We start from the raw sequence: 12475 nt of genomic DNA, 5'->3' as shown, positions 1-12475 counted from the left end.
GTATTTCTCATTGTTCTTCAAGGGAATTTTTTAACAGAGAAGTGATAATAGAATAGTTTGATTTAAATATAAACCAAACCAGTCTCATATTCAAATCCTCTTCTGGTAATGAAATCAAAATGACATTTCCGTTATAATCAACAACATTGTTTTCACATATTCCTGAAAATGAACTGCTATGCATGTCTTACCACTTGTAAATAAATTCTGATCCATTTATTACCGTTTTGGCTGATTATATGGATATGGTCCCCTGTTTGGAATGACATGAGGCTCTACAATCAGTGTTTTAGCTTCTTCAGGTTTTTCTTCATTCCCATCCTCCTCTTTTCTTTTCTTTCCTTTACCTTCCCTTATTGGGAAAGTTATCCTGTAACACATAATTTCAGACTACCCTTCAACATGTTCACTAAGATAGCAGACTGTCTTATAAGCTTACACAGAAAGATTTTTTTGTCACCAACTAGACAAACTTTCACACAACAGGGAAACAAGAGTTGCAGATGATAAAGTATTAATGACGACAAGGAAAAGGAATGACAACTCAATTTATGAAGCTGATTTTAAGAAGGCATATTTGACAAAAAGTATGTTGAAAGTGCTCTTTACACGGGTTGAAAAGCCAGGAGCAGTGCTGAGAGCCAGCTGGGAAAACACTGAAGGCAGTAACAACTTGTTATTCCAGAACCGATGCTGGGGATTTTCTGCCCTCCCTTTTTTTATTTTACCAGGGGATATGTCATTGCCTAAACTGCTCCAACACATGAAGTCTTATCTTCTCATTTAAATTTTTTTTACAGCCCTCCATCATATACTAGCTAGCTTCTCTACTTTAACTCAGAAACAAATCAGAGTGAAAGAATTTCAATGGCTATCCAATTATCATTAGATCACAATGCAGACATCTTTAACAGCAATAATCTCTTAGCTTCTTTACAGGACAAATGCAGCAGTAGGAAGAACAATAGCACTTCATAAAGAGGAATATACATATTTTTATTTATGAACTGAAAATGAACACTAGGTTCATAGAGGGATATTGTCTGTGATATCTTGTCTGGATACCTTCAGACTACTTTCATATCATTATGCAGAGTTAGGGCCTTCTCCACACACACTCTACAAGTGGTGTTTCAAAAAAAAGCATGGAAGATTACCTCCCTGCTTTTCAAGATACAATTTAGCCATGCCAAGAGCTGACTAGTGTTGGAAAAAGCCATCTCTTCCCTCCCCAGTCAAATCTATTCCTTCAAAAGGAAACATATTTCAATTCTCATTAACTTATCAGGGAAAAAAGATGTAGTTTCCTCAGTCCAGCTGAAGAAACTATTCTCTAACACTATGCACTGTGAAATTCAGTTGCCAAAGTCCAAGGAGGTCCACCAGGAGAGACAGAACTGTGAAGTCTAAAAATGCTGAACAGCACCACTGAGACAAAACACGTAAATCTCATTTAGCAGTCAAGGTAGACATGCTATTTCAGAAACCATTTCTAAAATAAAATAAGCTATATGGGATTTATGACTTAATTCTTTATTTTGATTGAATGGTGTTCCCAAAAGCTCAAATTTTAACTGATGTTGAAATATCTGTTCTTAGCTTTCTTTAATGAGACGTGTAAGGAGACTATGTAATTAAAAATCTTTAGGCTGAACTTGACGAGGCTAGATACCATAATGCAGAAGTGAATATGCGCCTTGATTCTATCTCATACTGTTGCTTTTCCCATATATTCAATAGGCTGATCTACAAGCAATGCTCTGATGCATTTTTGTACAGAGTAGAGCAGAAGCTGGTCCTGAGCCTAACTGTAGTATAGTTACCTCTGTTATACAACTATGTAAATCTTAACATATTAACATATTTTCAGAAAAGAGTGAGTACCTCCCTTCAACCACTGAACTCAACTCCACCTGACAACACACTTGAGCAAGAATACCAGACCAGCAGTACTTGAAATTTTGAGATTACCTGAAGGGGGGTATTTGCAGAACTGGATTGTCAACGGTCACTTTAATGTTGTATCCAGGAAAGCTAGCTTTTAAGTGATCAATGGACAGGAAAGTGTCATTAAAATCCAGACTTGCAATCTGATTTGGCATTTTTGAATAGTGAGCACTGCTTGGGTCTCCATATCCGAGAATGATGTCATGCAGCCAGTCAGGAACCACACAATCTGTGTTCATCAAATTCCTAATTGTCTCCAGAACAGCCTGCATATTAGAAAAATAGAAGAAATGATTGTAGAGATTGAGTTTTTACCAAGAATATGTAACATACTGAAGACCAATCAAGTCTATTATAAAATGCTAGCATGTATCAGTCTTTAATCGACAGGTGTTTGGTTAGATTGAGTCAACATATGTACAGTGCACATATGCAACAAAATACCAGCGTCAAACCATATCATTCTTATACTATCCTGTTAGTAAAGAGCTAGTAAATAGGACCATAATTACCAGTAAAGCTTTCACTCCAGGACACTCAAAGGAAAAAAAAAAAAAAAAGGCATAGTTCATAATAACCTATAAACAAAATAAAGTGTCTGCTATGGCCCCAGCTTATCATCCTGGTTTTACAATGAGCAAACAATTCACATTTTACCAATAGCTACACATAATTCTGCTTGAGCTTTTTCTCCAGGACTTTCATAAGGTCATGCTGTTTATACCAAAAATGCATTAAAACTTCTGCATGGTTATGGTCCTGGCATACACTGGGTTTCTATGTACAATCCTGCAGTGCAGCTTCCTTGCATCTCAATGTTTTATTTTCCAACTTAAATTCACTAATCCAACAACTGATGACTCCACAGAGTCCCCAACATGTTTCCACATATATCATCTAAAAAATTTCAGCTTTGTGGATACTGATTTAGCTATCAAGTTCTGGAAGCAGCAAATGGTAAGCCTGATATCATGCTTTTTGAAGACTATAGATACAGGGCATTTTAAAACAACTATTCTCTACTTTGAACAGTACAAAAATCATATTCAGTGTAATGCACAACTGTATGGCAAATGAATGCCTCAGCCATCGTAAAACCTAGAACCAGTTCATACTAGAAATCTAACAAATTCAAGAATACCCTCACGCAACTTAAGGTGTCTCCTTCAACCCTATAAATTTCATCCCTGCAGCCATCTAAAGTTTCCCTCCAAAAGCTTGCTCTTCACCCCCAGATTAATTTCTCTACTCATCTGTGGTTACGTCAGTATTTTCTCTCCTCTCCCCCTCCCATAAAAACACCGATGCTCCAGATCTTGGACTTGCACAGAGGGTGGGTATTTTAATTAAGAGGTACATGAACTTCAGTCTTCAAGTTAAAGAACTACTTTGGGCACAAGTCTGCAACAACCACCTTACTTGAAACTTGGTCTTAGGGCATCACGCATCTGCTCTTCAGCAGAAGAAACAGAGGATATGAAACCTGTGCCAATTTCCAGATCCTCCAACTTACCACACCATCAAACATGGACACAAACAGATGGCAAAAATAGTGCACCAGCAGTCCACATCAGCATATAACATAGACCTTTCAAATGCTGATCTTGCAAAGCATACCCAGCCAAAACAAGGCATAGAATTTTATTCTGATAGTCTAAATTTACACATCCAGCTCAAAAGGGTAGGATTCTCTGCCCTTTTCCTGCTTGTGTTGTATAATTCAAGCAATTCAAGTCAGGTGGTCATCATTCCTGCTTGAACAGTCAACCTCTATAAAAGTTCTGACTCTTCCTCTCCAGTCAGCACAGGTCAGACAATATCTGGAGTGCTGTGTCCAGTGCTGGACTCCTCAGGACAAGAGACACACACATGCTGGAGTGAATCTGTGATTCTGTTCCTTCCGATCTCAACCATGCATTGGATCCTGTGATAGCTCTGTAAACTTCTTAACTCAAAGGCAACATCACTATAAAATTTAAGACTGATGTTACACTATACGTTCCGTGCTTGACTGCTTGATTGTCTACCAGTAGAACGGCTCCTACTATTTCATATTTAATTCTCATACCAAGGAAACATGTCATAGCAGGTCTGTCCTTGTACAGGAACCTCTGGATAGTCAAATTCCTAGCTGTGGGAAGAAGCGAACCTGCATGAGATAATACAGCTGGCATTATCAAATATCACTGTGACAGAAAGTATACTCTCAGCTCAGCCTCATTTTACAATAAAGGGGATGGCTCAAACAATCTTACCTGACGCCTACAAATCACTCCAGAAACCTCCTCTCCCTTTGGCTATCCATATATATCCATATATCCATATCCAATATACAGTATTGCTTCTTGCTCTTGGTCTTATGAATATTTTAGTATGTGACCTGCAGGACCAGAGAGGTCCTGCACTTAACTTCTGAAGTCTGAAGGTCCTGCAGTTATTTCAGAGGCCCAAAATATAGTGATGGACAAGTCCCATATTAACTAAGAATATTTATATTGTTGTTATAAATACAAAACAAGTGTTTCTGGCTTAAGTGTATATTAAATATAGCATAATACATTTGTGCTAAGAAAAGCAAAAATAAACGAGAAAACATGGCTTCTTCAGGTAGTATTTCCAAATTTAGATGACCAATTTATCGGAGGAAAGTTTAAGAAATATGTCCCTAACAGCTAAAGTGCTGTTTTTACATGACAGAAAATTTGTGTCAGCTTTTCAAAAGTAACTTCTATACATGTAAATACAGTAAGATTATCCCTCCTCTGGTCCCACTCCAACAGGTCCATTCTTTTCTGTACTGAGGACTCCAGAGTTGGACATAGCACTCCAAGTGGGGCCTCACCAGAGCGGAGCAGAGGGGCAGAATCACCTCCTTCAACCTGCTGGCCACACTTCTCTCGATGCAGCCCTGGATGTTGTTGGCTTTCTGGACTGTGAAGGCACATAGTCCAGAGGAGGGCCACAAAAATGGTCAGAGGGCTGGAACACCTCTCCTGTGAGGGAAGGCTGAGAGAGTTGGGGCTGTTCAGCCTGGAGAAAAGCAGGCTCCAGTGAGACTTTCTTGCGGCCTTCCAGTACCTAAAAGGGACTTCTAAGAAAGATGAGCACAGGCTTTTAGCAGGGCCTGTTGCTATAGGAAAAGGGGTAATGCCAATAAGCTTCCTGAAAAACAACATTTGCTTAATTTATATGCAAAACTGAATTCAAGTTGTGTGCATAATTTTCATTTTACTTATAGGCAATATACAGTATCATAACGTAATAGCAACAGGATTATTTTGAACTGTGATCAAATTCCCTGAAGACTCTCTTGACCATGAACACCCAAGGAAGTCAAATGCCAAAGAATCACGCACTGCAACTGTGTGAAAACTGTTGAGGCAGAAAAATAAAAAAAGCATCATTCAATCCACAAAGCTCCAGTTAGCATACAATCTCTACAAGGACTATGAAATGTATCAGTGCTAAAAATCTCATCTGACACCCTCCAAAGCCTAACAAGAAACTGATCCAGTCATGTTCCCAAAAGTCAACCAGTTTCTCTGATTTTCACCTTGTGACTAGCTACTCCTCCTTTTCCCACAGTCCATTATTACATCAGACAACAAAAACGTTCCACATACTCCCTTAACCCAAAAGGCCAAACACAACTAAGTTGTAGGCTACCTGTAAAAAGACTGAAATTACAAACTAATGTTTTATTATATACTCAACTGAAGTAGGCGTGTTCTTATTTTCAGTTACTTCAACACTTAGCTGTAAGGGGAAGTTATCACCAGCTGACAGGTTCTAACTTCCTGAAGTGATCCAACACTACCTAAAAAGCCTAACTACATGCATCTAAAGTGAACACGTCTCAGTACAGCTGGCATATTCAGATAAACTCATATCCTAAGAGTCAATGAGCAGTACCTTACCTTGAAATTATTTTCTTTAGGTTTTCTTCTCATTATTATATTAAATGTCTCATAAACATCTTCTGCTCCATTTTGGATTGTATTGGTCATGTCTTGTTGATACTGGTTTGGGTCCAGAAATACTCTGTAAGTTCTGCAGTCCCCTTTAAGTCGTGGTTTGGGTTCAGGTCCTGCCCGTAATGAAACAGGAAGATTAGAACTTTTCTTGGCACTGCTTATGGAGTTTGTTTTTTTCCAAGTAGGAAACAAATTCAGTGAGCACTGCTTAGAAGAGAAGCAAGTCAACAGTTAGTCTGTCAACAAAACAAAAGAAAATAGAAAAAAAAGAAAATCTTTCAAACAAGTTTTGGTATATCATACCTTCTTCAATAACACGTCCTTTCTCATCCAACATGCCCTGGATTTCACAGCCTCTGACATACACCAGGCCAGTTTGCTCAACAAAAGGTCGTCGTCGGTCAAACCTGGTGCCATAAGGTTGTGTGGGACGTACCGTAACCAAAAAGCAGACATCATGTTTACGCAGACCTGATTCCAAAAGCATTCAGTTATTTGATTGAATGCCATTTTCCTTTTCCATTCCTTACTATACATACAATAGAATACATGAAAATGTCTTTTAAATAAAACCCCACCTGTCTAGAGAATAATGTATTCTGTTTCAAAATATGCCTTTATGTATTTAGAGGATACAGAACCATAAGATAGCCATCTTTTCCACTACTCTTGCACACTAACATCTAAGACTTCAGATATGAAAGGAGAAACTGCCTGCTTTTTTCATGACAACAAACTTATTTCAAGATTATTCTTCTCCCAATAATCTTACTTAGGTTACATAACCCAGGTATTTTCAGTCCTCTCTCAAAAGTAGTGTGTCATTAACCTCCTATTCTCATTCCCTTCTTCTGGACTAACCTACAATTCTTTTTTACAACAATTTAAACGCAGCACTGAGAAATGGGCACAAAATCCTAAACAAAGCTACTTTAGTTACCTATTTAATAGGGTAAAAGGTCACTTAACCAAGTTACTTGTTTTCCATGCTGCATTCCAGTTTATAAATTCCGGTATGACTTGGTTGAGTGTTTTTCCACCAGCAGTAACATATTGTTGTGGAGTCACATCTGCTTCTGAGCAATATGACCTCAGACTCTTTTCAATCTGCAGAGTTACTGCCTGAAAAGTTATTCCCCCAACATGCATTTCTGCAGTGACTTGTTCTTGCCTAAGTTTAGTATCTTAATACACACCCTGGTTGAATTACACCCTACTTTTAAAATGCAATTTCTCCAATTCACTAATGTAATTTTGTACGCTAATCCTTTTCTCCAGTATACCTATAGATTCTTACAGACCTAAGACACCTTCAAAATTTAGTAAACACATGTTGTACTTTTTCACAGGAGACAAATAATTTCTCATTACTTACCAGGTGTTTTCCAACCTAAAGCAGTTTCATCAAGACCCTGTTATTTCAGGCAATGATTCATCAATTCTTCACCTCAGTTTTGATTAAGTCAAAGCATTACTGCTTTTGAAATCACAGAGGCTGTTCTAGCATTTAAAAAGCTAGGTGCACCACTATGTAGCTACCTTCAGTATAGTGAAGTCTGCTGCCATCCTCCCAGCTCTTCTACTTTAATAGCAATCTACATTCCCATTATCTGCTTATTTATCACACAGTTCAGCTTTAGCATTTGTGACCTGTAATCACACTAAGCAGCTCCAGCACATTGAACAAGTTTCTCTAACAAAAGAGAAGGGAGTGGCGTTTACTGATAATCCAAGCACATGCTTCTATGCCGCCTGCCAACACAGTCAACTAAAGTTCAATTCCCCAAGCAAAGGAAGTGTCACCTGTGGATACTTGTAAGAAACAGTATTTGGTGTAGTCAGCACTTCCTAATGTTCACACATACTGAAAAGTACTAAAATGCACTGGTTTGAATTAAATCAAAATCTGTCCTCTCCACCTGTGTATGAGAAACAGGTATCACATTCCCCACTACTTTTCCAATACGGCATTATTAGCATGCACATTAATTTAAAATGTTAAATTACTTTTCCACACTCCCTGTAAAGCACAGAATTTTACAGTTATAAACCAAATTAGATTAGTCTGAAATAGTAAACATTCTGCTCTGAATGCACGTGTAAATATGTTAATAATTTCAATCTTTGTTTCAGGAAAGTATAAACTTCTTAAACTTGGAATCTGAGCAACTGACTTTTAAACAGTGTAGTAAGATTGGCAAATCTGGATCTCGGATAAAAACCCCCACTTTCTTACAAGTAAGATTACATCAAAGTGTATTTTGATGGGCATGTATTTTGACCACCTTATTTCAAAGAATGTAAGTACCTTCCCATTCATCTTTGATGCTATCTCGCACATTCAAATTAACTGTAACATCTGCTCGTACTCGCATGGGCCAGTTTTCACCAATATTGGGCTTTGCCACCTCCACCACTGTGAAAGAGACAATGGGTTGTGCCATCCTAGCCCATCCACCAAAGACCACACCTCCATATTCTGATAACCTAAAAAAACAAACAGTCAGCTCTAAGACAAAAGTAGAATTTTACATGCTACAGAAGTAGATTCACACAATCCTGCATTTTAGAACTGAATCATAACATGAACTGACTTATTCTTATATTTGAAGAAACAAACAACAGGACAAGGGGCAACGGGCACAAACTGAAGCATAGGAAGTTCCAGCTGAACATGAGGAAGAAATTCTTCACTCTGAGGGTGATGGAGCACTGGAACAGGCTGCCCAGGGAGGTCGTGGAGACCCGCCTGGACAAGGTCCTGTGCAGCCTGCTGTAGGTGACCCTGCTTCAGCAGGGGGGTTGGAGTAGATGACCCACAGAGGTCCCTTCCAACCCCAAACATTCTGTGATTCTGCTAGCATTATAACAAAAAGAAGAAAACTCAGAGAGAAAAAAAGGGGAAGATAACAAAAAGCAACTATTGAGGATAAGAGATACCACACCAAGTGACCCCTTGAAATCTAAAGAGGATTAAAATGTGGCAGGCGGCAAACTCAATAATACTCAGTAACACCTCTCATAAACTAGAAGAGGTGGTGGTAAAGTTTCCAGATTTTGTAATGGCAGCCAAGGTTTAGTACTTTTGGAAAACTCAGCCATCTTAACACAACAAAGGTTGGTTGTTAGCATCCAACATACTGTCTTAACACATCCACATGGATATATTATCAACATATCCTTACAATAACATCCCACAGGATTGGAACATCCTACGGAAAAAGTAAGTATAAAACATGGTACTTATGTAATAATTTAAAATACACTCGTTACTATGTATTTAGTATATACACAATACCAGTTATTCATTCTCAAAGGCACTTTGATTACAATTGAACTGACTGGTTTGCATCAGTTAATAAATATTACCATGGCTTCATCCTGCTGACACTATCTTCAATGTCCTGTCTGATCTCATAGGTAGACTCCAAGCGGAAGAGATTGAAGTTCCTCAGCAGGTAGTCATGAAGAGTCAGAAACTGTAGATTCAATTTGGGAAGTGCGAGGCAGCCTAAGGGGGTTAAGGTTAGAAGGGAACAGGTATTTGATAGATAAACAAAAAGAAGACGAATTAATATATTAATTAATATATTGTCTTCATTTTGTTTATCCATCGAATTATTCTATGAATTCATAAATACATACACACATTATTCTACAACTGCCATAGCTGTTATCCCAGGAGATTCTAAGAACTACTCCCTTTATAAATATAGGTCATTAAAAAAGTACATGTTTTTCTCCCTCTTTCCCCCAAATTTTCAGGTTTTCTCTACATGAACCTGCACAAGATTAAAGGAATTTTCACCCTTCTGGCAGTAACAGTGTACTATTTAAAGACTCAGTCTTTCCCTGCATTCAGATTACAACAAAACTGATTTTATAAAAATCAAATGCAGGGCAAAGTAATGGTACCTTGGGAATTCAACAATTAAGCTGCCATTAATTAATGATGAAAAAGGCTCATCTTTCTTCAAAAAGTTCTGTTACTGATTACCGATTTTTTTTTTAAATGAGAATGAAAAATATGGGAAGCTCAGATCTAAATAGACAAGGAGTATTAAAACTCCTAGACAGGTCCTAAGGCTTGCATAGCTTTAGGGTAGGCTTAGATGCAAATTTTCTATAACGAAAATTCTCATATATTACTCAGTTAACATTACTGGACTAATATTCCCATTTAGCATCTATGCTTAAGACCTGTGAAAGCATCTGACTTTTGTAACTTGTCATATTATGCCAGTGAAAGGTTTCAAAGATATGTAATACATACTGTCATTCACATGCACTGAGATGCAAAGGCAGTGGAGAAAGGCAATAGAACATGGTAATTTCTATTCTGGAAAGCCTGATGGTGATAAAATACTTTAACACATTTCCCAACACCAAGTAACAAACCCTGTTCTGTAAAGCTAATTATATGCACAAAGGACAGGGCTTGAAGCAATCCCACCTTAAGGCTGCACAGAATTTATCAGACAGGTATTCTTCTTCCCTCATTTCTTAAAAGACAACAGAAACAATACTCCTGTGTCTCTTATGCTAAATTACTCTTATTTAAGTTTTAGACCAAAAGAATGTAGCTACTTTTAAGAACACAAAAAAAAACCCCAAGGGCATGAAAACACAACTGTCTTGTTTTAAATGAGGGCTGGAGAATACAGGGAGATTAGAAAGCGGACGTTGTAAATTGAAACCAAGTGAAGCAAAATAGAAAAATACTTCTAACAGCCTGACAGAAATGCTTCATAACAGTGCTATCAATACACGCATAACACCACCAAAAGAGTTCACCACAGAAGTAGGAAATGTTTCCACTAGCAAACAGTTACTTGCCAAAATCACATTTCATCATTAATAAAATTTCTTCAATGCATTATTAAAAATTCACAAAACGGTACAGAAACAGCTGTGATGAGCTGCCATTTCTTCCCCTTGCCCCAGCAATAACACATACTGTGATTAAGATATTTGGCTAATAAAACACAAAAATACACATACAGTGCACACGCAAGTCCTGCAAAGTCAGCCTTCCAATACAATCTGGATGGCAGTAAAGCTACCTTGACTTGGATTTAAGCACATGAATGTTCCACAGAATTAGAAACACCTATGCATTGTTCACTGAAATTAAAAAAAAACTGAATATATAAACTTGATTTTAATTTCCTAGAAATTACAGCAACCATCCTGTTTTGGGGTTTCTTGTGGGGATTTTTTGCTTTGTTTTGGACTTTTTTTGTCTGTTCTTTTGTTGTTGGATTTTTTTTTTTTTTTTAAAGGATAAACCCCATCATGAGACCTATTATTCAGAAGAATCTGAATCAGCTTTCAACTACCTGAGTCATACTGAACGTAAGTACTCATCTCTTTTTGGGCAGATCTCTAGATGGCATCTGTTTGGGAAAAGACCTTTGTTGCCTACAATCCTGCCTTACCTAAAGCAGTCAAATTTCAAAAACCTCTTTCTTGTTGTTAATACTTGTTCCCAGAGAATTAATTCCAGAAAACTAATTTATGCTGAGCATCTGAACTTAAGGCTCATACCTACACAAAAAAACTCTGAATCAAAACTTCATGGAGAATGGTACAGAATACTGCTCAAACCAGAAACATACTTTACACTAGTCTTTGAAGATCTACGCTGTTCTTCGTAATTTCCATGTTCCAAATTAAAATTTACATGTTCCTAATGAAAATTCTCATGATCCACATTAAAATTTTCAGCATGGGATTTTAAAAAGCACCAGTTATTTTAAAAGTAGCTAGACAAAAATACCTGTTGCTTTCTGCAAAGCCTAAAATTACCTAATTCCTTGTTTGTAATACCTGTAGTTTGCTTTTTTTGATCATGAGCACACCAAGCAAGAACACTAGGTTCTGAATTTAGAGTGCATACACTACCTTTCAGTGACTATGTGTACACTTCTACTTTGAAATCAAAAAGTAGTAGTATCTTCCCATCAACACCCTTTTTTTTCTTTTTGAAAAGCCATTCTTGAACATACTTCAGAGCAAAGCACATACAACAGCTTTTCTCCTGCTTGTTTACAACCTATTTCACCTTACAGTTACTACCTGTAACTGGTGGTATATCACATCTGTTACCCAGATTAGCAGCAAATAAATGTCTTTGTGGAAACACGGGCCTTTGGACTTTTCTTTAAATCCACTATAAATCTGCTAACAATTTCATCTCCAAGTTCCTGATTTGCAACTCAGAAAAGCTGACCTTATTCTAAGATACTGGAAGTTGCCCAAGTACTGCATATAAATTCAGAAGACAGAATGAACACAGACATCAGAACTGCTTCTGTCCTGCTGTTTGGCATTTACTGAACTACTAATCATACCTTCTCCAGAATAATATTCAGTTGGTACAATATTTTCATCCCAAATAATCTTCTCTGTGGGATAAAGAGGCATCTGGTTGAGTTGCTGAATTTGAGATATTCGTCGCTCATGACGGGAAACCTGAAGAAATGATGCATTTTAAACTTCCACAAGTCAAAAAAGGATAATAAAACTATTTTTCAGTCATACACACTAATCCA

The 12475-nt window shown here is 37.5% G+C and overlaps 1 protein-coding gene across 1 annotated transcript in view; it reads right to left on the bottom strand.

The window, feature by feature from the left end:
• AQR (aquarius intron-binding spliceosomal factor) overlaps positions 1-12475 on the bottom strand; it is a 56760-nt gene that overhangs the window by 26874 nt on the left and 17411 nt on the right. Inside the window, exons 15-21 of the mRNA XM_075425183.1 lie at positions 12275-12395; positions 9291-9432; positions 8230-8408; positions 6225-6392; positions 5865-6034; positions 1972-2213; positions 224-370 (exon numbers count right to left, since the gene is read on the bottom strand). Of these exons, the coding sequence (XP_075281298.1) occupies positions 224-370; positions 1972-2213; positions 5865-6034; positions 6225-6392; positions 8230-8408; positions 9291-9432; positions 12275-12395 (1169 nt within the window). The remainder of the gene's footprint in view (positions 1-223; positions 371-1971; positions 2214-5864; positions 6035-6224; positions 6393-8229; positions 8409-9290; positions 9433-12274; positions 12396-12475) is intronic.

The sequence above is a fragment of the Opisthocomus hoazin genome, chromosome 7, assembly GCF_030867145.1.
Source record: "Opisthocomus hoazin isolate bOpiHoa1 chromosome 7, bOpiHoa1.hap1, whole genome shotgun sequence".
NCBI classification, from domain to species: Eukaryota; Metazoa; Chordata; class Aves; order Opisthocomiformes; family Opisthocomidae; genus Opisthocomus; species Opisthocomus hoazin.
Note: the sequence above shows the minus strand (reverse complement) of the source record. Positions and strands in the feature narration are given on the sequence as shown.